This window comes from Cyprinus carpio, chromosome B4 (assembly GCF_018340385.1).
Source record: "Cyprinus carpio isolate SPL01 chromosome B4, ASM1834038v1, whole genome shotgun sequence".
Classification (NCBI taxonomy): Eukaryota; Metazoa; Chordata; class Actinopteri; order Cypriniformes; family Cyprinidae; genus Cyprinus; species Cyprinus carpio.
In genome coordinates, this window is record NC_056600.1 from 4,071,219 (window position 1) to 4,096,379 (window position 25,161).

A 25,161-nucleotide genomic window follows, 5' to 3' on the forward strand; every position below is an offset into this window, starting at 1 on the left:
GAGTAGAGTATTATTTTGACCAGTAGGTGGTGCTGACATCCAATTAGACCTGCTGGTGTTTTTTTTTGTTTGTTTGTTTTTTTTTGTAAGCCAAATGTCATAATTTTACCATATGGTTCTAGGGGCTGCTACAGACTCAGAAAAACTAGTAATAATGTCAATAATAATAGCTAAATGACTATTTATAGTGACCCACTGACTCTCTCGCTCTCTCATCTAACTGGTTTTTCAGGTTTCTGTCTATTTACCTCACAGCTCAACCATTTTTGGGAGTGACTAACTTCAAGCTGGGACTGGAAATACTCATAAGTGTTGTCAGTAGCAAATATTTCACCACATCAGTCCTTACACACACACGTCCACGATCCACATAGCTGGGGAGTTTCTGTATATTATTGAGTTCACTCATCATACAGCCTGCTGATGTCAACATATTACTTAAGCTGAAAGCACAGACTCAGTGCATATGGCTTATTAAAATGTCTATTTGCACGCAGCTTCATTATTAGTTATTATTAGTTTTAAATGTTTAATATGGTCCAAATCAGAAGACATTTCCACCTTTTGTTGCTGAATACACCAGTAAACATGCCAATAAACAGACCGACAGCCTTAAAGAGTCCAAGGGGCAAAAAGAAGGTCAAGTGCTATTTTTAATTAGGAACTATTGTTATTTTGATGGTTAATTTTGTTGGCTTGGACTTCATGTCCTAACCGGCCTTATAAGTCACATTCCTCCTCTGATTAAGCTTGGCTTTATTGTTATGGGTTATTTCCTCTTCTTTAATTTTTTTCCCTCCTGCACTGTTGTTGTTTGTATAGGGAGGCTTGCTTCAAAGCTTATTATTGTAGAGCTAAAAATATGTATAAAATTACTTACAATTAAAAAATCACCCACTTGACTCCACGTCATGACTCCGCCCACTCTGCGTTCCTTCGTGAAACTGCTTTATCATTCTCAAATATACCTCGATTGCGATTTATAAAGCCACAGCTGTCTAATAACCAATTTTAAAAGCATTTAAAAGACTCTTTTTACGTTATAAGTAAACTAAACGCGACCTGTATCCTACTATAGCGAAGGCTTAGCTCGTAGTTATTTCTTAGCTCATGCTAACGTTGCCTGGTAACCTTCCCGGAGCGTCTAGTCACGTAACTCATTTAATATTCATAAGCCACGCCCCGCGAATCTCTGATTCGCCAAACAACTAACGCTCGCTACCAAAACCCGCTCTGAGCCAATCAGCCACGGCTATTTCTCGCACGCCACGGCGCGTCATTAATATTCATAAGCTACGCTTTCGCCGTAGTAGGATTTGTAAATTCGCCGCGTCTCTCTGTCTGTCATGCGCAACGGTGGCACTGCCATGTTGGATCGAAAGCTCGGTGCACAGGAGTTCAGATGAAAGTTTAGAGTCTCGAGACGACATTGGATAACCAAACGAGGATCGCGTTTTATTTCTAGGACACAGGACCTCTCTCAACCCACCCCCGGCCGAGACACACAGGTCTGATTATGAGAGCCTCCGGATCCGAGCTGCGTTGATCGGAGATCAATGAACGCATATTTTCTGTTTAACACTTCCTGATCACAAGTTCACATCATCGGATTGTCAAAAATGAGCGGTCCACCTTCAAACAGAAGGCCTGCGAGCAATGTAGGCTCAATTCTTCTCACTCCTCAAGAAAACGAAGGGTTCTTCAAGCATCTGGGCAAGAAATGCACCGTAAGTTCTCCAGCATTTGCTTGATTTCTTTGCCAGGTAGTGTTCACTCATGCTGTGGGATGTTATCGACTCGATACAGTGTTACTAACGAGTCCACTGGAATGTGACACTTGGATAATCCATTAACAGAATATAAACATGCACTGTATCCAGTTGACAAATCAAAGTTTAACGCACGCATCTGTCTGACGATGTGTTTGGTGTTTTTTTTAATCAAGAATGCTTTCAAAGTTTCAGGTGAGCTTGTGTGTGAGACACTTTTCGAAGCAAATATGATGACCTCCTTCCTAAAATATAATGACAGCTATACATTGTTACGCACCAGACCATATAAATGAGTCTTGTGCCTTTGCATCAATAGTTCATCGTATTTAATCTAAGATAATCACGAAAGGTGAACTTGATTAGGCGTTTTAATCGTATTGGCACATGCCTTTATGTTCCTCTCACAGCTTGATTTATTGAGCTGCGTTTATGAGAGATGAATCCTGTCACCTGACAGCACCTCATAAAACTCTTCCTCCTGCTCTGACCGGTTCGCATTCACATAAAATAGCCCTGGTTTCCAATACGAGACTCTGACCTTTACATTTCCAAGTCTATGTTATGTGTGCATTGATAATAAACCAGGTTTTCATAACTAAGATTCATATGAGGAAACTGTTGACATTGGTGTGTCTGGTTAAACTGTCAGGAATGTAACTTAATATTCAAGATTGGGAGGAGCAAATGAAAAAAAAAAACATTTATCAACATCTCACAAATTGCAACACAATACACATAACCCTAATTTCACACAATATTTACTGTATAATATAAGTACGTTTTAGAACTAACTCTAGGCAAAATATCCATCTTGGTAACATTAATTGCCCAGCAATCTCAAAATAACTATACACTAGGCAAAATAATCAGCCCTGATGATTTATATGGTTATGGGTCAAAGATGAGACATCCCATTTTGGTGTCTTCCTCAAATACAATTTACGAGAGTGATTTTATATACATAAATGCATATTAAATGCAAGTAAAGTGTCTACTGTCATGTTTCAAATAACTTTTGTGAAACTAAAATGTGAAAATGTGTGAAATAATGTTCAGCTGAACATAATAAAACATGAAAAAAATATAAAAATGAAACATTCACAAAAGCACACATTAAAAAAATAATAACAAAAAAAATAAAAAAAATAACAAAACAACACCTATTATATTATAAAAAACAAAAAAAAAAAAAAAATGAAAAAAAAAAAAATAATAATGAAAATAAAAATAAACAGGGCACATAATATATAAGTATGCTATATTAAACAATTTTTTTTTTATGCTTAAAAACCGCTTTTTATGTTTGACCTTTATTCATCACAAGTTTCACTTTATTATTATGCAGCGATAGGTCATTCACTTTAATTTTTAGTGCACTACAGACACGTTCCCTTATTGTTTTGTTTAATCATCAGTGTAATCAGATTTCCCTCGGGCTGTTGTTGCGTAACACGCCCGAATTAGACTGGGCTTTTATCTGGGTGATGTTCAGTCCAGGTGTATTCCAGCGTCTCGTGCTGCTCTCGCTCACCTGTTGGTTACCTGTCCTGTTCCTTCGTGAATGTTGTGTTCTTCAGGTAGCTTCCCTTTTCACATGAGGGCACACTGGTTTCCAAAGAGCTTCATTCCTCCGTGCGAAACAGGAACCGGGTTTGAGTTGCCGGACTTGTCGCCTGAAATTAATAGTTTCTCTTGCATGACACGAGTCCTTGAATGCCTCGCATTCCTGGCGGCGGCGGTTGATGACGCTGCTTATCATATGTTTGCAATATCAATGCATCCCAAAGGCTTAGTCACCTGGTGACATATTTATTTTGTAAGTCTTTTTTTTATTTTTTTTATTTTATTCAAATGGCGTGTTGTGGCATGATTGAAGTGGGTGTGTTGTCCACACAGTTCAAATGATTCAAATCAACTAACCATAATCACTTAACCACAAACTTGTCACTTCAAACTTATCCTCCTCCCAGTCAGTTTCCCTACATACGGATCTCCATTTAGTTAACACACAGCATCCAACTCAAAAACATACACACCGGCTGGAAACACAGTGTTAGTTTTAAACAGGATTGCACATTTGTGAGGATGTGGTCCGGTGGGCCTCGGTGATTTTCTGCTGTTGCTGGCAGGATGTGGTTTTCCTGCATGTGAATGTAAGGGTTGGAGAACCAGTCCATCCTCTCAGGTAGTTCCTGCTGGCCGAGTTTCTGTCATTTTTGCTTGTTTGAACTGTGAGGAAAGCTACTTCTTGAGTGTGTAATGCATAGAGTTTGATAATAGCAAAGTCATGGATACTTCAGCTTTGACCCTTAATATTATCCTCGCCGTGGTCAACTGTGTCAGTTTTCAGATGTCCAGTGCGTGGCTGATGGACGAAATAATGATTTTACATGTTTGTAGAATTGTAAAATTCTCCCCATGAAGTTGACTTATAGTGCTATTTACAAAGTAACAATATTTTTTTTTTTTTTTTTTTTTTTTTTTTTGCTGTTTACTTATATTTTTTTTAGCACTTATTTAATTATTTATTTGGCCTTGTGCTGCTGAGTTTGAGTAATTTTAGATCAGGGTATCTCTCTTCCACTCCACCTTCTGTCAGCTCTGATCTGTCCTGTCAAAACAAAAATAAGTCTTTAAAAAAAAAAAGAGGGTTTTTTTTATTGCAAAAATAATGAACCCCTTCCTAAAGTATAATGACAGCTATATAAAAATGTATTTATTTATTTAGACTGAATTTATCTGTTTAGTCAGTTACAATTTATTATTTATTAATTATTGTAGTACTACTAATCAAACTTTTTTTTTTCTTTTTGACAGCTTTTTTCTTTTGCATTTCAGTTATAGTAAAATGTATGTGTGGGAATTATGTAGTGATTTATGGAGTTGATGTAGTATTTATGTATAATTATGTAGTTATATAATTATATTGTAAAATGCTATTTAAAAATATATTTAATAATCAAAATTTCTTTTTTTTTCATTTGTTTTATATTATTTTTCAGTTTGATATGTATGTGTTTGAAACTCTTCTGCTCACCGAGGCTGCATTTATTTGATCAAAAATGAAATGAAAACCGAAATATTGTGAAAAGGTTTTCCAAACTATATGAACTTTTTTCTGTTTTAATGTATTATAAAATGTAATTTATTCCTGTGATGCAAAACTGAATTTTCAGCATCATTACTTGTCACATGTTCCTTCAGAAATCATTCTAATATGCTGATTTGCTGCTCAAGATACATTTCTTCTTATTATTAATGTTATTAATGTTCCTTAATATTTTTGTGGGAACTGATCCATATTTTTTTAATCAAGATTCTTTCATTTAAAAAAAAAAAAAAAGTTCAAAAGAACAGCATTTATGGGAAGTAGAAATCTTTTTTAACATTTTAAATGTCTTTAATGTCACTTTTGATCAATTTAACACCTCAGCAGTAATTTCCTTCCAAAAAAAAAAATAGCAGCATTCGCAGCAAACAGTGGCTCTTTTCTTTGATGTCATCCGAGTGCATGCATGAGTATTGAGTACATGTACATTACGTCACCAGATTTCGTCCAGAGGGCTGCAGCTCATAATGAGAGATAAGCTGCAAGATAACGTCGCACACACTCGGGTTCAGATGAATGCGCCTGACTTTGAGTAATGACTAAAATGAACTGATAATAGACGGTAGCTTCATTCAGCCAATGAGAGCTCAGAAGCCCCTCTCGCTGTGTGTGTGATCCTGCTCCTCTGGCTTTTATCTTGTAGTAAATGGAAGCTTTGAGTGTGTCTGTAACTCGCAGGCCTGCACTTCAGTGGGTTGTTCAGATGTGTGGCGTGGCTGCATTCCTGACCGGGATCCTGGCAGGGCCGTCTGGCTTTGCTGGTCCGCTCTCCACTTATATAAATCATCTGGCCCATCCTGAGAATGGATGCTGATCGTTAATTCCCGAAAGTGGCTGTTTGGCGAGGACGTCTTCATGCATATTGCAGCTATTCACTTAAAAGTGCTGCTCGGAAGTTTGCGATTACATCACATGTCACGAACGTAGTTTTTAGGAGTAGCAGCTTTAATGGTCCTTTGTGGCTTTTCTCTCACTATTGACTGGCTCTTTTGTTCTGATTCCTCGCAGCTGGTTCATCTCAGGTCAGACGGTTGATTTGTAAACTCAGCCGTTTAATTAGATGCATGCATCGTTTCAACTCGGGTGTATCCTTGTTTTTCCTCAAAGGCGACATATTGTGGAAAATAGGACTTTGACTTTCGCTTTTTAGTGTCTGTCCAGACCTTTTTATTAAAACTAAACCGCAAAAACAGAGGCATTCTGTGGAAGCTCATTTCTGACATAATGAAAAAAGATCATTGCGACTTCTGAGTTTACATCTCCCAATTGTGTCTCTTTTTTTCTCATAATTGTGAGACATAAACTCAGAATTCTGAGAAGTCCAAACAGTGAAAGTTGCAGTTACTTAATATCAGACAATTCAGACTTTTCTCGCAATGCTGAGAAAAAAAGACAGTTTTGAGATTAATAAGTCGTAATTAACTTTTTATTTTCTATCCTATTTTATTCCTTTTATTATATAAAAAATTGCAACTTATTTTTTTAACAAATGACTTTTATTTCTTGCTATTCTGAGCCTATATCTCACAATTCTGCACAATTTTTGAATTGAATTATTTTATTTTTTGTCATGTCATTCAGAAAATGTAAAGCTGTTGATGTTGCAATCAAGAACTCATTAACATATATATGAGTACAAAAACTCTTGTAAACAAGGGCGCCATAATTTAGGTTAGGACTATCCCAAGGGCCCAGCGAGGGAGAGGGGGCCTGGGACACATTTTTAAATGGGAAAACGGTAGCAATGCCTCTGCTTTGTAGCATTCGTTCCTTTTTGTATTACATATGCATGCTGGATTTAATTCTCTCATTCTGTGAAATATAAAAAATGATCTATGATTATATAGCGGGGCTTTTCGCCAAGATAATGTAATGTGCACAATGCAGCGTGTTCCTCTTGATTAGTCTGAGAGAGCGTCTCATTCACTGGCATTGTGACCGGCAGCTTCGTGAGGAGACTGTGAAAGGCGCTGGCCGAGCGCTGTCGTCCTCACTCACACCCGTCCTGAGGTGTTTGCTCTGTGAATGACACTGCGCTATGATAATGTCCTCTACTGAGTGACCGCCGTATGTCCAGAGCGGTTGAACGTTCTTAAGGCATTAAAGCTTGTTTTAAAATTGACCACTTTACAGCACATGCACTAATAAAGCAAAGATTACCGATGTTTGTTTTTTGGGCATGAATCATGACTCTTTAAATGTTTTTTTTTTTTTTGAAAATCATTCTGAAATCATACCTAAGCAGCATCTATTTTCACAGTAGGTTAATGTGACCTACATAAGCAGCTGCAGAATGGAATTTGATTGACAGATTTGTTTTAATTCTGCCGTTTCTTTTCTGTTTCTGTAGAGTTTGTGTTCAGCAGTGGTGCAGGTCTATGGAGCAGACAGAAACTCGTCCTGGGTGAAGAAGTGCTGTGGGGTGGCCTGTCTGGTGAAAGACAGCTCTCAGAGATCTTACTTTATCAGGGTGTTTGATATGAAAGTAAGTCAGCAGACACTCAGATGCTTTTTTTGATACATCTGTGCATTTTTCATTTGGAGCCAAACATTGTTTAGCACAATAACATGGACTTTTATTAAAAATATATCAGTTATATTCATGTATATTTTATTTATATATTATTTTATTTATATTCAAATGTATTTTATGTTATTTATTTTGTTAAAAATATAAATAGAATATATCCTTTAGTATTTAAATATGTTTATTATTTATATATTGTTTTATTTATATTATTTATATTCCAGTTTTTTTTTTTTTGTATATATTATCTTATTAAATAAATAAAATATTCTTTAACATTAAAACATATTTATCACTTGAATTAATTTATATGTTATTCATATATTGTTTAATTTGTTCATAAAATTAATAAATAATATAAATAAACTATATTTGGTCATAGGTAAAATAATTTAGTTTATTTTATGAATAGTTTAAATAATATATCATAGACACATGCACATTTAAATTTTATTTAGAATTTTATTTTATGAATAAATGATGGTTGACTTAGGACTTATTTTCATTTATTTTATTTTTATGCTTTTTCAGTCTATGAATAAATTAAATACTATATAAATACAATCTATATTAATATATAAATAAAAGAAAAGAAAACTTCACATATAGAAGTCCTTTTTCTCTTAGTGTTAAGTAAAGAGTTTCTTTTTCTGCTTTGACAGGACGGAAGACAATTGTTTGATCAAGAGCTCTACAACAACTTCTCAGTAAACTGCTCCCGGCCATACTTTATCACATTTGCTGGAGATGTAAGTATGCAGATCTTGTGCCAACATGCCCTTTGTGTTTTCCAAGCTATCATGCTGTGTGCTTGGGCTTATGTGCCATCATGGACACAGACTGATAAAGTTGGAGTTAAAATCAACATAAACATGAAATTGAATTAATTTGCTTTGGTCTTATAATGCAGGATTCATCCATGCACTTTATCCTCGAAACAGTTTGTCTTCATAATCTTTTGTTAAAATGTAAATGTAAACAAGATTCAAGTTCATCAGTGCAAGGGTTTTTCCTGTTTGAATAACTCTTCTGGATCATCTATGTTTTTATTTATGACTTCTTGTCTGTCTGGAGTGTATATAAAGCATCTTTAATGTGTGTTTGTCCTCAGACGTGCCAGATCGGTCTCAATTTTGCCAGTGAGGAGGAAGCCAGGCGATTCAAGAGCGCAGTCAATGAGCTTCTGTTTAGAAGAGGGAGGAAAACCGGTAAGTGCAACAGCACATCAGCTTGTTTCTGTCCTTCACTTCATAACAGAGCTGGGTCTCTATGTATTCTGCTGGAAAAACATCATCTGGTTTCCTTCTGACATGATTCAGTCGTTCCCTCTTTATCTACTTCTGTCACTCTTTCTGTAACATCCCACTCTTCCAGGATTTCCTTCCTAACTAAGGCTCCTCAGACAGTTTCTGTCGTGCCACGTCTTGCTCTTTGATGTCTCTGGGTCTGATTGTGTAGGCTAGGTCTGCTTCTGATTAACTCTGCTCTTTAACCATTCTTTGTGTCGGCTGACTCGGCAACTTTTCCCAGGACAAGGAGAGGATTGCACATTTGAGTCTTTTCCCGTACATTTCCGCATAATAATAAACAAAAAACTTCTCTGATTTTCCTACAGCACTAGATTGATCTCAAATCTCACTTTCTTGCTCTTTCACTAATAAACCTCACATTTTATATTGCGCAGTGGTGAATTTAGTAGTAATGGTTATCTTTATTTTGTCTTGCAGAAAAAAGACGTGACCCACCTAATGGTAGGTTGTTTACTAATGAATTACATGAATGTTAATTCTTTCTAGACTAAACTTTAAACATGACTGACAAAGATTCATTATTATTATTCCACTTACTTTTTTTTTTTTTTAACTATTGGCTGAAATATGACCAGGGCATATCTTGACAGTTTTCCTGCAATTCACCACATAGTTTTAAATGCATATAAGCAAACACGGTAGCAAATGTAATTTCCAAACATACACACCATCCCCCTCATGTGCTGTTAGTCAAAACTTGATCTTCACAGTGGTGCTGGTCTTTAACTGTAAGGCCCCTAGGGGCTGTCAGCTACCCACCCAACTAACATATGTTAACAGTCCATTTCACCGGGTTAACAACCACCCCAAAGACAAAAATCCAGCTCTACCAGAAAATCTGGCACCTGAGTCACTTCCATCCTATAGACGAGCAATGCTGAAGCTTTGAAGTAACATGAGGTTTCACCAAATCAGCCATTAAAAGCAGATAAACTGGATTTTGACTTCAAATGTCTGCTTTTATAACAAAACAAGACTATTTTGGGTGGTGCTGGTGCTGTTAACACCCAAAAGTGGATCACTGAGTGACTGTGTAGGTGATTCAGGTTAGGGATAGACCGATATGCATTTTTCAGGGCCGATGCCGATACCGATTATTACAGATCAAGGAGACCGATAACCGATATTTTGAACCGATATGTGTCTAGTGTAAAAATGAAAATTAATGTCAAAATTAAGAACAAAAAAGGCCTCTGACAAAGACTCTCTTTAAATTATTTTAACACATCTTTAATTCTGAGAACTGTTCATAATAACAACATTAATATTAATAATAACAACAAACATAAAAAGTGCTGGGAGCATCCATCAGCAGCATTCTGTAAACTAAGTAAAACTTAAAGCAAATTTAAACAGCAACAAATGAACAAATAATGGAAAATAAATGTAATCTATCTATCTATCTATCTATCTATCTATCTATCTATCTATATATATATATATATATATATATATATATATATATAATATATATATATATATATATATATATATAATATGTATGTGTGTGTGTGTGTTATATTTAGCATTTTATTTGCAACCCAGAATTGCATTAATTTCACACACAACCCATATTGTAATAGTGTGTTTTTTTTTATTTTTAGACTGTTTATCACGGCGATACAAATTAGGAAGTATACAGGACAGCGTCATCCAGAAACGTGCAATGTGAGATTATTGACAATTTACGTTATTAGCATAGGGTTATTAGCAGGGGTGCGATTTGTGAAATAGACAGAGGGGGGGATGCTTTTGAAAAATTTTATGAAATGTATTTAATATGACGTAAATTGTATTTAGTGTGATCTCAGTTTAATAAAAACAATGTAAGCCTACTTTAGGCCTATTAATTGTAATGATTTAATGTCCACGGTTATTCAAACAACATCCGAGAAAGCGAGCAAAGAACACAACGGAGCTTTTTGAAACTCCGAATCAGTTAAACCATTGCGTCGCAAAATGATTCACTGTTTCGATGCGCTTCAATCGGATCGCGTATCGCGAATCATTTGATTCAGATCTGGACGTCAGAGCGGGTTTGCATGATGTTTTTATCCCCACCGGGGATGTAAAAGTTATTCAGCAGAGGCAGGGGATGCATAGACCAGAAGGGGGGAAATCCCCCCCCGGCAAATCGCACCCTGGTTATTAGTCAAATGAGAGAGCGCGGCCGCGGTGATAACTAAATCAGGAATAGGGAGCTCGCGTCGCGTCAGGGCGTCAGAGCTCGCGCTTGATGCCCTTTCAGCTCTTCAAAATTGCATAATGGTAATTCTGAATCTGTATGATAAATTATTTTGCAATCATGTTAGAATAAAGCAATATTTCTCCAAATATGCGCAGTTTTTTTGACTAAGAGCCCTAACGGAACGGACGCTGTTCAGTGAAGCTATGTGAACAATACAAAAAAAAAAACCGCAGCAGACGTGAGTGAATTCATTCGTGTTGATAATCTATTCACAATATAACGTTAAGTTTGGCCGAATGGTGAGAGAAGTAGGTTTTAGTTTTCACTATCTCAGCACTGATGTGATGATCCGTTAAAAGCATATCACTGCAATGACGGACATTGACCGGGAATTCACAGTATAATAACTGAACGGGGCTTGTCATCATAAATCGATTATATTTAGGTGTTTTGCAACTTCAGTGTAGTGATTTATTGCAACTTCAGGAACGTTTACTGCATTCTTACCTTCGAGAGATATACTTATTGATGTGTGATGATGATCACTGAAGCAGCTCTCCTGTGCTTTATGTGAGAGCGGAACATTTTCCCAGCCGCGCCAGCCCGTATTGATTGGCCAGGCTCGTGACTCCCAACAAATCAGACGGACGATGGGCGGGGCTTAGTCTAGGCCACAGAGCGGTGCGCTCTGACTGAGGTGGCTGGATCAGTGCCAGATCGCGCATTTCAAAATAAAATGGTTTTATCGGCAAATCGGTTTTGAAAATGGCCTATGCCGATAACAATAAAAATGCTTAATATCGGCGACGATAATCGGGCACGCCGATAATCGGTCGACCCCTAATTCTGGTATACGTGACCACCTGACATCCGTTTGATGTCTGTGGATAAGCAACAATGCAAATATTAGACCTTTAGTTAATCTGAGATTTTCTCGGCTGGTTATATGAATGTACTAGTTGGTCAGCGTTTTTCCTTCTCATGATTTTGTGCCACTTACAGTCATCTGCTATTGACATCCGGCTCAGGTGATTAGCGCCCCCTGTCTGTGTGGAGGGTTTCTCATTGGTGTTGAATTATAGCGTGTCCTTATCACACTGTGCTTAGAAGAACCCAGGAGATTTGCGGCAGCTTATTGCTGGCTTTAACGGTTATGTAAAATCCAGAGGTGGTGTATAATTTGCTGGGATTAAAAAGAGGCGGGTCTTTATGACTGGCTGCAGCCTTCAAATGCTGGCAGAGAAAAACAAGAGCAGCCTGACCAGACCTGCACCGTGGACATTCACATGTGTTCAGAGATGATGTTCTGCACCACCTTTTTGTCCACACCGACTGATGAGATACTTGATGGGGCTTCGGATTTGGGAGGTTGCCTGGCTCCCCTGCAGTGCCTCGTACTCCCGCAGGACGAGCTGTACGGTCCGTTCTCAGGCCGCGGCTAACCTGCGGCACAGCGAGCGCACCTGTGTGGTGATGGGTAAAATCCTCCTGAACGTGGGTTTAGGGGGTGGAGACGTAAGCGGACGCTGTAGCCCGTCGTTTTTACTCTCGCCAGCTTACAGTGTCGAGTGCGAGGACACAGGTAGGTTGTGACCTGAGATGCTTCGTAAAGATTCTCTGAAGACTTTTAAATGGTTGGAAGAGGTGCTTTATTGGCCGGTTTTGTCTTAATGCAGTTTATTATGTTCAGTGCATTTAAGAAAGTTAGTGTTCATTTCAAAAGTGCTTGATTATGGAAGCAGAATTCAGACTCTCATTCTCACAATTCTTACTTTTTTCTCTGAATTCCAAATGTACATTTCCCAATTCTGCTGTTTTTCTTCTTTAAATCTCGTAATCTCACAGTTCAGATTTTTTTTCCTCCAAATTCTAAATTAAAATCTTGCAGTTTACTTTTTTCTCCAAAGTTTGAGTTTACATCCCGTAATTCTGACTTTTTTTCTATGAAGTATGAGGTTAAATCTGTTTTTTTTTTATACAAATTCTGAGTTTAAATCTTGCAAGTGACTTTTATTCTAAGAATTTTGAGTTTACATCTCAATTCTGAGGTTTTGTTTTGTTTTTTTACGAATTCAGTGTTTAAATCTTGCAATTGACTTTTTTTTTTCTCCAAATTTTGAGTTTACATCTTGTAATTCTGAGTGTTTTTTTTTTTTTTTTTTACGAATTCAGAGTTTAAATCTCGCAATTCTGACTTTTTTTTTCTTCTACGAATTGAATTTAAATCTCAGGTGTTTTTTTCAACAAATTCTGAGTTTAAATTTGCAATTGACTTTTTTTCCTCCAAATTTTGAGTTTACATCTTGTAATTCTGAGGTTTTTTTTTTTGTTTTTTGTTTTTTTTACGAATTCAGTTTAAATCTCACAATTCTGACTTTTATTCGACAAATTATTAGTTTACATCTTGTAATTCTTGTATTTATTTATTTATTTTTTTCTACGAATTCAGAGTTTAAATCTCGCTATTCTGACTATTCTGAGGAGGAAAAAATCATAATTGCTCAGAAGTGTGAGAATAAAAGTCAAAATTTGAAAAAATTTAGAACTGTGAGCCTTTTATTTTTTATTTTTTTATACCATGTCAGAAACAAGCTTAATTTATGAAATGAGTTTGACTGTGACTGTTTCAGGACCATCAGGACCTTCAGGACCAACACTTCCAATGGCAACGGTGGACATAAAGAACCCTGAAATCAACCAGCGTTATCAAAATAACACTCAAATGAACAACTTTAACCTCCACAGCAACTTCAACAGAAAAGACAAAGACAAAGGCAAAGGCAAGAACAAGAAGAAGAAAATATCCAAATCTGAAATCGGCACCCCAAGCAATTTCCGGTGAGTTCACTTTATGTTCAGACCAACTTGGTTTCACGTTTCCCTTTCCGCATCGTTGGCTTTGACCAGGTACTGCATACACTTCCTTGTGCACTAAACACTAAAGCTGCTTTATCAAGTCATAGTTCCTGTTAGATTCCTGGACGTTCGCTTAGTGTGTTGTGATGCAAAGTATAATCGGATGGACACTTGTTTTTAATCTCATGTAATGTATCCCAGACGTAGATAATCTGGCCGTTGTATTCCAGGAATCATATTAAAGACGGATGAGACTTCCTTAAACTTGAACATGTTTATTGATGTACTTTAATCTCAGTTTTATCTTTATTTGCTTAATGCATTTACAGTTTCTGAACCGTTTGCTTCATACTTCTTTATTAAAATGTCTTTTTGTTTTTCCAGGCATGTAGGGCATGTCGGCTGGGATCCCAACACAGGCTTTGATGTGAGTATTTTTGCCACTGCATGTGTACATTTAATGCATGTACTCTTTATTAACATGTATTCATAATTTTATGGTACAGAGGTCACATCAGGATATGATTCACAATTGCAAGTCATCTCTTACACAATGTAATTGGAGGGGCTGTATCTTTATAATCCAAAACAATCATTCTCCCAAAAATCAAGGATCATATTTCAGGCGTTGCGCTGGGAGTGTGTATTGGATCTGTGGCTCCAGTTTTTAATTTGAACTCCCCTGAATGAGAGATTACATAAAGGAGATTTATTAGGGGTTACGGTGTGATTGCGCTGGTAGACTGTCTGCAGGAGCAATTTTTCATTATCAGAGGAAAGAATTATTAAGCCCAATGCTATGTGGCACATTTATCTGTTTTAAGAATATTCTGAAATATTGTGGCCACCAAAAGTCTTTCATGTTATGTTTAAAAGATGTCTGAATCTTATTGCATTATATAATAAATAAGCAAACTGAGTGACATTTATTTAGCACAAGAACATTTTTCGTGCAAAAAGAAATGCATTATAATTTCGGTGATTTCAAAAATGGATATATTTGATTATTTCTGGGTATACACTGGAATACATTATTGCTCAAAAGTTTTGGGTCATTTAGAGTTTAAATGTTTTTAAAAGTCTCCTTTGCTCACCAAGGATGCATTTTATTTTATAAAAATACAGTAAAAACAGTAATATTATTACAATTTAAAATATCATCTTTCCATTTGAATATATTATAAAATGTAATTTATTCCTTTGATCAAAGCTGAATTTTCAGCATCATTACTCCAGTCTTCAGTGTCACATGATCATTCAGAAATCATTCTAATAAGCTCATTTGCTGCTAAAGATAATATTTTTATTATTATTATTAATGTTGAAAACAGTTGTGCTGCTTAATATTTTTGTGTAAACCTTTTAAAAGAACAGCATTTATTTTAAATAGAAATATTGTGTAACATTATAAATGTCTTCACTGTCACTTTTGATCAATTTAATGCATCCCTTTTGAATCTGAAAAAATCAGATAAATGACCCCAAAACTTTTGTATGTCCATAGTTAATATAGTGATCTACAAAAGCATGGCACATTACAAATGAGGAATCCTGCGACACAAGCAGCAGAAGTTATTTAACATTTTTGTTTGATTTGTATTCAGATCCTGTCCTCTCATTTGTTGACTTTTGTTTGTCTTTTCTCAGCTGAATAATTTGGACCCAGAGCTAAAGAACCTGTTTGACATGTGTGGCATTTCTGAGGCCCAGCTCAAAGACAAAGAGACGTCTAAAGACATCTACGAATTCATTGAGATGAGAGGAGGAGTAGAGGCTGTCAAAAATGAACTACGACGACAAGGTGAGTCCAAGAGTTTGCATGCAGTTATTGGGTGTTTGAAAGCTCAAATTATTAGAACTGATCTAAGCAAACCTTATCTTATGTTGTACTATAATAAAGTAATGTTTAAATAATTTGTCCTTCAGGACCCCCGAGGTATTGTGGTAGGTTTCTTTCCCCCTTTTGCATGAGTCTGCAGTGATAAAAAGAACAAACAATCAGTTTTGTGCCTCTAAAATGGGCACAGCAGTGGCCCAATCAGAAGCCTTGCTACCATTACTAAAAGTCTGCTGTGTGCTGATGTTGTGTGCATCTTTATACATCATATTTGTAGCACCTCAAATCCAAACCAGAGTTGGAGTTAAGACCTTAAAACACTTCAAAACTAGACCTCAAAATCCACACTGATCCCTATTTGTTAAAGACAAATTTGTTAAAGGCTGAATTAAAAATAAATAAATAAAAATAAGCCTCTTTATTGCAGAAGTCAGTTTACAAGATCAACACTCCAGCTCTGGTCAGATGTTGGAAGAACATCTCTTATGTTTTACTCACGGCTCACATCTGAGATTTTCCCAGTCCAAAACTTATTGAGAGTCAGTATTTGTATTAGCACTGGTTTGAATGAACACAATGCGTCCTCCGTGAAGCTGCTACAGCTGCTTTCTTTCTCCATCCTGTGACGAATTCAAGAACCCTGGAGTCAAACTTTTATTTCTAAGTTGGATTTGACTTTGAAGTGATTGCCTGCATTAGTGAGTTGCTGGACAAGGATATCGGATGTTTAATCGGATAATTAAATTCATTGTTTGGGTGGGCAATATGGCAAAAATATATCACTGTAATACAAGTAACTGTAATACAAGTAAACAAAATAAGAGTCTGGAATTATTTTTTTAGCTTTTCTTTCTTAGGAAATTTGATCAAGGACGCATTAAATTGATCAAAAGTGACAGTAAAGACATTTTATAATGTTAAACAATATGACAGTATTCTGTTTCAATTCACAGTGTTTCTGTTTCAAATAATCAAATAAATGCTGTTGTTTTTGACTTACTACTCCATCTTTCTACAGCACCTCCACCTCCACCATCCAGAGGAGGACCGCCACCTCCTCAAAACTCCGCTCCTCCTCCCCCTCCTCCCTCCAGAGGCCGAGGAGCGCCGCCTCCACCGCCGCCATCAAGAGTGCCCACCTCCGCCCCTCCTCCACCTCCTCCCTCCCGACCAGGTATGGGCGCACCTCCGCCTCCTCCCCCCAGCAGAGGGCCCGGGTCGGCTCCCCCGCCACCTCCTCCACCCCAGCCTGCCTCTCTGGCCCCTCCGGCCCCTCCACCTCCTCCTCCTCCTTCAGTGGGTGGAGCACCACCACCACCACCACCGCCTCCTCCAGGACCCCCTCCTCCTGCACCTCCTTCGCAACCAGACGGGGATGTAGTGGAGGGGCCAGGGGGTAAATCTGCACTCCTGAACCAAATTCGAGAAGGGGCGCAGCTGAAGAAAGTGGACCAAAACAACAAGCCGCCTGTGTCCGGTGGCGGCGGCGGCGGCGGCGGCCGTAACGCACTATTAGACCAAATACGACAGGGCATTCAGCTTAAAAACGTAAGTACAGTGCTTTTATTTTTTAACCAATGTTTGCAAAATAATTGGGAGGGGAAATATTTTGGTGATGCATAATCATCATATCATGAAATCAAATACCTAAATCAAACAGTTCCTGACACAGATGTCCATACAGTTTATTTATGTATGTATGAACACTACTGTTTAAAAGTTTGGGGTCAGTAAGGTTTTTTTATTTTTTTAATGAATACTTTAATGGATTCAATTGATCAAATGTGACAGTAAAATTGCTACAAAAGATTCTAATTTTGAATAAATGCTGTTTCATCACAGTTTTCACAAAAACATTAAGCAGCACAACTTGTTCGCCTCTTCAAACATTGACAAGAATATTATTTCTTAAGAAATGTTTCTTGAGCATCAAATCCTCATATTAGATTTCTGAAGGATCATGTGACACTGACGACTGCAGTAATGATGCTGATAATTTAGCTTTATAATTTTTACTTTAATTTTTAAAGTATTTTTTAAAGTAATTTATTTTAAATTCTAATAATATTTCACAATATTACAGTTTTTTTGTTTTTTTTTTTTTTTCAAACAAATGCAACCTTGGTGAACAGAAGAGACGTTTTTTAATTCATCTACTGACCCCAAACTTTTGAACACTAGTCTAGTAACTAGAAATAACTGAATTACATAAATTATGTAAATAAAATGATATAATATAGTGTAAGTTTAAAAAGTCCGATTTTTTTTTTTATTTTATTTTGGCTGTTCTGTTGATTGACAAGACAAATACTAGCAATTTTAAGCTTCAATTTTAGCTTAAAATCCCTGGTACTTGTCTTGTCAATGAACCAGTGACATGCATTTCCATTACTTATTCAATTTAATAAATTTTTGTGTAGCAGTATTCCCAACTCTTAGTACAGCAATCGCTCACATCTTCAGTTCTGTACTGAAAATAACAGTTTTTTTTTACCCCAGTCCATCATGAGAACTTCATGGCATGCAGGTGAATAAAGCCGTTCTGATCATGTGACATTTTCAGGTACCAGACACTACAGACTCGGCTCCGCCCACTCCTGCCCCCTCATCTGGGATCGTGGGGGCGCTGATGGAGGTCATGCAGAAGAGGAGCAAAGCGATCCACTCTTCAGGTATGTGCCGACACGAGCTTTATGACAATTACAGTCATTTAGGAAAGTAATAGACGTCTTACTTGATTGAAAAGCAGAAAACATAACATTCAATCTGTGGTTTTGTAGATGAAGATGATGATGATGATGACGTAGAAGATTTTGAGGATGAAGATGAGTGGGATGAATGATGACCAGGGCTGCCCAAAAGAATTAAGGCACTACATTGCTCTTGACATGCTAAACCTTACAAAATTGTAATGTAAATGGACGACCGATTTGCTGTACATTTTTGTTGCCTTTATGCTTTTTTGTATTAATCTGTGCAATACCTCATTTAATCTGTAAAGGTTTGTCATGCATCTCCTGAGAAGGTTTTATTTCCCTCTCCTGGATTCGCGTGCAATTTTACATCAAGTTGTCTTGATTTGTAGAGTTGAATGTTTTTGGGTCTTTTGTTTTTTTTTTTTCTGTCATTCTTTAAATGAACGTCATCTCTGAAGAACAAGATGAGCGAGTCTTAAAATGTTGACATGGTGACTCGAAGCAAGAACACTATTTTCATACTTTTCTCTTACCTTTTCTTATTCAGAACATAGTTTAGTGCTGTTATTTTCTTAAAAACCATATTTAGCCCCATTGCTAATTTGTAAATTTGCTCCAAGTTTGAGTCGGTTTCTATTTTTGCACGAATCAAAAAGGAAAAAGTGGGAAAACGGCACAATACGGCGGTTATGTTTACACATCGTGTGCTATAGCTACTATGTCAGGACTCTCCTTAACATGTGAGAAACACTACAGTTATTAGAAATAAGAGTTTTTTTTTTTTTTTTTGGTTGTTTTTCCCTGATGGTCAAAAATGAATGTTCATGTGTGCCATTGGAAAAAAAAATCCTGAAATGGACGTTTCGTACATTCTCAATGTTTTACTAATAACACACTGTGATGCTATACTAATACAAACTGATGGTCCGCAGTGGGTCGGATCATATACTTTTCACTGTTTTTAACAGTGTTATAGAGAAATTCAAATATGTTTTCCAGTTTTTATCCTTTGTTCAACCAGGGTTGCTTTGCATTGAGACTTGAAACCTTCGAAATGAGGTTGAAAAAAAATATTAAAATTGTACACTCAAATAAATGTTAATATTTACAGAACCTTTGTGCATTTGGTTGTTTTATTTGTTTTACTTGGATACACCATGTGGAAAATCTGACTAAAACCTTGGAATCCATAACATTTCCTTGAGTGAATAAACCGAAGTCAGGGTTTCTGTGGATCTTAAAAAGTCTTAATTACCCCTTCCACAAATTAAGGCCTTAAATCAGAGAAAATTCTTAATTTCATGAAGTTTGGGCATAAAATGTTGCATGCACTGCAAAAAAATAAAAATAAATAAAAACCTTCCTCAGTATTTTGTCTTGTTTTCAAGTACAAATATCTAAACATATTTAAATCGAGATCAAACTATTTGAGGTGCAAATAAAGTCTTGTTTTCTTAGAAATGTAAAAAAAATTAAGTGTGTTTATGCTTCAAACAAGAACAAATATCTGTCAACTGGGTGAAAATGAAAAACAAAACTTTCCATTTGAAAAGGTCATTGCTGGCCCTATTGGCAGATACTTAATTTTGACTAATTTAATTTTTCCTTGGATTTTCTTTAGTTGTATTTCATTTATTCCTTAAGTTTACTTTACTGGTGTAAAAATGTAAAAAAAAAAAAAAAACCTGCAGAAACCTTGCCAGGTGAACTTAACCACTCGTCATATAATTTTGCTAGATACAAAGTTAATGCTAGTTAATACTACTTATTTTTAAAACCCGCAGCCTGATATGGTATTACTTTGGTTTAGCTGGGCAGTTGACTGCATTTTGACGTTTTTTTTTTTTTTTTTTACAGCTCTAAAATTATTTGGAAGACATTAAGCATGCAAATCAACTGGATGATTTCTCTGTCATATGAAATGATATTGTTTCAGAACGTACTGGATCATTGCCATGGTTTTTTTTTTTTTTTTTTTTTTTTTTTTAGCAATATTTAGCATGTGCAAATGTCAGTTCAGGTAAGTGCAATGCATAATTCAGAACTGGAACAAAATGTTTTAAGGAAGTGTTTTAGTTCCATTTCTGTGCTTCCTTCATAACCTGTTTAACAACTTGCATTTTGTCCTTGTGTTCTCATGTCGTCAGAAATTGCATCCATGCTTTAAACATATATTTCATGCTTTGATATACATGGAAAATTTTTTAGAAGTTGATAAATGTTGTTCATATAACCCTCTTCTTTGGAAAAAGTATTTGCCTTTCAGATTCACTCTTTGCCTGGACACAAACTTCGCTGCTGTTCCTGCCGCTGCTACTAAAAACATTTCTCTGTCATGGTGAACAGCTGCGGAGTGGATTTAGTCCCAGGGAACTTTTCCAAAATATACAAACATACAGGGTCTGGATTAAGAGACTGATATTCATACAACTAATACTCTCACGTTCCAGCAAAGTCATTTTAGCCTGAGATAGTCTTCTGCCCTTTTCAACTGTTACACATACTGTATGGCAGAAATAATGGTGCACTCATTATTTCAACCGATTATTGAATTATAGTGACATTTAATAATTTTAAATCAAGTCAAATATTTACATTTATACAGACATGAAGTAGTGTTAAAAATCATTAACAAGGCAAAGTAGGTTTTTCATTTAAAAACACGAAAGCACAATCACAACAACAGCAGAAACTACCACTATTTCTAATAGTAATAACAAAAATCCAGGTCATTCCCAAAACGGAAAACCCTGTTGTTTTACATTAAACAAGGCCCTGTTGTGATCAAGTGGACATTTACAGAATTTGACTCTTGTGCCACTTGTCTTGGAACATTTAATGCAAACTCACCAAACACCTGCATTAACCAGATTTTTTCTGAAGCTTGGTGTGATTCTGAGAAAAGCACACAGTATCTGTATTTACAGATGTTTTTGCAGATGATGCTCTGGAGATGGGTTTCCTGTTCAGACTTACAGCCTGGTTACCGAAGATACTTGGGAACCTCCACCTGCAAAGAATTAAAAGGTCATATTCCCCCATTTTTTTTTCCTATTGTGAATTAGATTATCATGACCTTATTTATTACATATTAATAAAACATTATTTGTGATCAAAAATACAAGCAAGACAAGCATTCTGGGTTTTTTGTTGTTGTTGTTGTTTACCTATATTAAAGTCCTGTTTACTCAAACTGTTTTCCATTTTCCACAGCACTAGAAGGCATCTGCCTTATTGAGACATGCAAAATGGTCTCTATTTATAGCAACATTAAGTGTGAGGAATTTGTTGGGTCAGGATGCCTCGTCTGAGGGTAATGCTGAATTTTCCACTGTCGCAGTAAACAAAAACTCTGGATGAGTTTTGTTTTCTGTATAATGTTGTGCATTTCCCCACATCTAGTCTTCTATTACTGTGACCACAGTCTTTAAAGAATGCATCTACTATAGGTTGGATTGTGACATATCGCATGTTACAAGCAGGTATGGCAACAATGGAAGTTATTTAAGCTGGTTGGAACTAAACTCTTAAGCATGTTTGCCCCTTTGAGAGCAGGATAGGATTGCTGCCTTTGTGGAGTCTCACAAATCTGTCATTTGAGGTTCGTTTCAGGTGGGAAGCTGACTAAGAAGGTGGTAGATGGCAAGAAAGCTCTCTAGGTTTTGGAACTGAGCTTGTTGGTCTTTACCAAAGGTCTTCAACCATGCTCCTGGAGAGCTACCATCTTGCAGATTTCAGCTCCAACCCCAATCAAGCACACCTGAACTAGTTAATCAAGGTGTGCAGGGTTACTTGATAATTACACGCAGGAGTGTTGGAGCAGGACTGGAACTGAAGTCTGCAAGACGGTAGCTCTCCACAAGCAGGTTTGGAGATCCCTGGTCCTTACGATACTCACCCTTTTGAGTTTTTTGATGCTACTGCCTCTGATGGCAGCCATGAGTTCATCATGAGCGCAGCGTAGAGGTGTGGATGGTCTGGAGTTCTCTCTGTCATTGATGGGTCTCAAAGCGTTCTTCAGTTCCTTTAATATGCTGTCAGTCTCTGTTTCCTTTGCAGCCCCTTTTTTGCCCTTTTTGGGTTTAGATTTGGTTGAACTATGCTGCTTTTTCTTGGAAGTCCCCTCTTGCAGTTTGATGACTTCTGCGATCATTCTGGTGGGAGCCTTCTTCTCTTGGACACAGACCTTGGGTGGTAGAGGTGGTGGTGGAGGAGGAGGAGGTGGTGGTGGGGGAGGTGGAGGAGCAGGGGGAGCGTTCTTCTTTGCCATGTCAATGTGTGGTAACTTTGGAGATGACCATGGTGAACTCCGAGGGGAGCCGTAAGGAGAAGAGGCGGTCATGCTCTTCTGAAGGGCGACTGTTCTTGGGTTTGTTGGCGTCGCTGCACCTCCTTGCTGTTGGCGCAGCTCCTGCATTCTCTTCTGTCTCTGAAGGTCTTGATTGCGGGTAAGAATGGTCGTCATGCTTATACGAGGGCCTGCAAGGTCAAACTGGTAACCCAACTTTATCAGCGTTGTATTCTCCCTCAGTAACTTTACAATCTCCATTTCCACCTGACCTCCACAAATGTGCCTCTGATTATGAAATCGCATTTCCGTAAGGGTACTGTTTCGTGTGAGGGCTTGCACAAGTGCCAGGATACCCTTCCCTGTAATAAAGTTGGACTCAATGTTAAGATTTGTGATGTTGCTGTTTTCTCTCAGCATCTTGGCAATGGCAAAAGCCACCTGGTCATCTGCATGTGTGTTTGCAAGGCTAAAGAAACGTACGTGTGTGTTTAAGCGTAAGGCTTCGGCAAATCGGATAAGAGTGTCTTGGGAGATGTTTTCAATGTTGTTGAGGTTGACCTCGGTGGTATCTGAGTCATTGTTGATGATCTTTTCCAGAACATCGTCCACCACGGTAGGGTTTCCTGACATGCGACTGGGCTCCTGAGCTTGGGCTTTTGGTCCACTTATAGGTGGAGAGTATCGCCTTACAGGCTCTGCCTGTCCCTGATTGGACTGAGCATCGGAAGACCAACACTGTTGAGGGTGATTAGTGCAATCCAGCGTCTGTACCATTTTAGGACTGTTCTCTTCTTCGTTTTCTTCCTCCTCCTCCTCCTCCTCCTCCTCCTCTTCTTCCTCCTCCTCTTCTTCTTCCACATCCTCCTCTTCTGTTACTGGCTCCTCTGCTTCACTTTCCTCTTCTTGATCTTCAACTTCACTATATATTTGTGTGTCTTTCTCACGTTCTTCAGCCTCGTCTTTTTCATCCCCAGATTCTTCAGTGTCACTCTTAGTCATGCATTCCTCCTCTTCCCTGCTGTCTTCATCTTTCTGGAATTGATAAAGTCACTGTTAAAACAACTTAGGTGCAATTGGTCATCTTTCATTTTAAGATCTGGTTTTAACTTCTCATTGCTCTTTGAAAGACCCATGGTGTCTCCACCTTCGAATCATTCCTTTACCCAGATTATGAAGCTGTGTAAACCATGCCTTTATTCCCAAAGTTTACCAAATGGTAACTACTCTACAATTCAAATCAAAATCTTAAAATATTGCAATTCTTGAGTTTAAATCATACACTGGGGCAGCACCTTCAACAATTTGTCCTTATAGTTACTTATCCCTAAAGTGTTCATAAAATCACCATAAGAGCATATATTACTAAGGGTACATATTTATTTTCCAAGATACTAATATGCACCCTTTAGATTGCATGGCCTAATGGTTAGAGAGTTTGACTCCTAACCCTAAGGTTGTGGGTTTGAGTCTCGGGCCAGCAATACCACGACTGAGGTGCCCTTGAGCAAGGCACCAAACCCCCAACTGCTCCCGGGGTGCCGCAGCATAAAATGGCGGCCCACTGCTGTGTGTGTGCACTTTGGATGGGTTAAATGCAGAGCACGAATTCTGAGTATGGGTCACCATACTTGGCTGTATGTCCCGTCACACTAAAAGTAAAAAAAAATTCTGACAGTGTAGGTAATGTTTGAGGTTGTTGATCACTGACCTGTCTAGGACTTGTGGATCCGATCCTCTCCTCCTCCAACAGTTTTCGAGTTTCGTTTTCCCAGTATTTCATCAAAGCTTCCCTGCTGAACGTTCCAGTGGGAGTCTTAGCTGTCTGATCTCTCTGTCGCAGTCCAATGGGAAGATTGTCATCTGGGTCGATATCAGCCAACTCCTTCTCCAGCTCCTGGAGCTCCTCGGCAGTCAGCGAGGCCAACAGCTCATCTTCATCCAAATCCTCGTACTTACTCAGTTCCCGCCGGTAGCCGAATGTACTCATGGCCTCTCTGTAGTCTTTTCAGAGTCTTAAAGTTTTGGTTTTGTCTCAGTATTGGTGCATCAGATAGGCGTCTGGGATCTTTTGAGTGGTGTTAGCTAGAGTGAGTGCTCATCTACTGCGGTGGGCAGCTGGAGGGGTTTTAAGAGCAGGATCAGAGAGACGTGGGACAAAGCCCCAGCCCATGATGCCGTTGCTTTTTTGGGAGGTAGGAGTCAATCAGACAGAGCTACAAAAAGCATGTGAGCTCACAACATGGCCACAGTGAGGCCAGTCAGTGAATGCTGACTGCATTGTTCATGCCCAAAATAAGCAGACACACTCTGAGGAGATGGCTTAGAGAGAAATGGTAATGTCCTTATAATAGCAAGTCATTTTTTGCCAGCAAGGTTGTAAATGCATATATTTTGAAGCACTTAAATGAGGAAAAACCTATTCTAAATGTAAGTTTACTGGTGTCATAAATGAAATCACAAGCTGCTGTTTTTATCACTGCACATAACAGCTCAATTTTGCTTAATTGTGTCAAATTGTACAATTTAGTGTTGCTCACATAAATGGTATCCTCAATTCATTTTGTATGTTAAGAAT

General features: G+C 37.6%; 2 protein-coding genes across 3 annotated transcripts; one reads left to right on the forward strand and one right to left on the reverse strand.

Annotated features, from left to right (window-relative positions):
* Positions 1–1,306: 1,306 nt before the first annotated feature.
* Positions 1,307–19,408, forward strand: LOC109077058 (neural Wiskott-Aldrich syndrome protein-like). Of its 2 annotated transcripts, XM_042721652.1 has the most exons (11): positions 1,310–1,727; positions 7,232–7,366; positions 8,071–8,157; positions 8,520–8,616; positions 9,136–9,159; positions 13,537–13,744; positions 14,147–14,189; positions 15,410–15,563; positions 16,618–17,147; positions 18,163–18,271; positions 18,380–19,408. In XM_042721652.1, the coding sequence occupies exons 1-11, from the start codon at positions 1,620–1,622 to the stop codon at positions 18,439–18,441; spliced, it is 1,557 nt and encodes a 518-aa protein (XP_042577586.1). In that variant the 5' UTR covers positions 1,310–1,619; the 3' UTR covers positions 18,442–19,408. The 2 variants fall into 2 exon arrangements, with proteins under 2 accessions (XP_042577587.1, XP_042577586.1); XM_042721653.1 differs by lacking the exon at positions 9,136–9,159 and having other exon boundaries at positions 1,307–1,727.
* A 944-nt stretch (positions 19,409–20,352) lies between these two features.
* LOC122136969 (leiomodin-2-like) lies at positions 20,353–24,748 on the reverse strand. Its single transcript, XM_042721651.1, has 3 exons — positions 24,295–24,748; positions 22,194–23,618; positions 20,353–21,305 (listed from the first exon to the last, which is right to left on the reverse strand). The coding sequence occupies exons 1-3, from the start codon at positions 24,571–24,573 to the stop codon at positions 21,279–21,281; spliced, it is 1,731 nt and encodes a 576-aa protein (XP_042577585.1). The 5' UTR covers positions 24,574–24,748; the 3' UTR covers positions 20,353–21,278.
* Between the last annotated feature and the right edge of the window lie 413 nt (positions 24,749–25,161).

What these genes read in the sequence shown, in the direction of transcription:
- LOC122136969 (XM_042721651.1), bottom strand. Translation starts at nt 24,573, where the DNA reads ATGAGTACATTCGGCTACCGGCGGGAACTGAGTAAGTACGAGGATTTG. An exon ending in GATCCACAAGTCCTAGACAG is followed by an intron (nt 23,619 to 24,294) that starts GTCAGTGATCAA and finishes TATCAATTCCAG; the next exon opens with AAAGATGAAGACAGCAGGGA. An exon ending in GCATCAAAAAACTCAAAAGG is followed by an intron (nt 21,306 to 22,193) that starts GTGAGTATCGTA and finishes AATTCTTTGCAG; the next exon opens with GTGGAGGTTCCCAAGTATCT.
- LOC109077058 (XM_042721652.1), top strand. Translation starts at nt 1,620, where the DNA reads ATGAGCGGTCCACCTTCAAACAGAAGGCCTGCGAGCAATGTAGGCTCA. An exon ending in TTATCACATTTGCTGGAGAT is followed by an intron (nt 8,158 to 8,519) that starts GTAAGTATGCAG and finishes GTTTGTCCTCAG; the next exon opens with ACGTGCCAGATCGGTCTCAA. An exon ending in ATCCCAACACAGGCTTTGAT is followed by an intron (nt 14,190 to 15,409) that starts GTGAGTATTTTT and finishes GTCTTTTCTCAG; the next exon opens with CTGAATAATTTGGACCCAGA.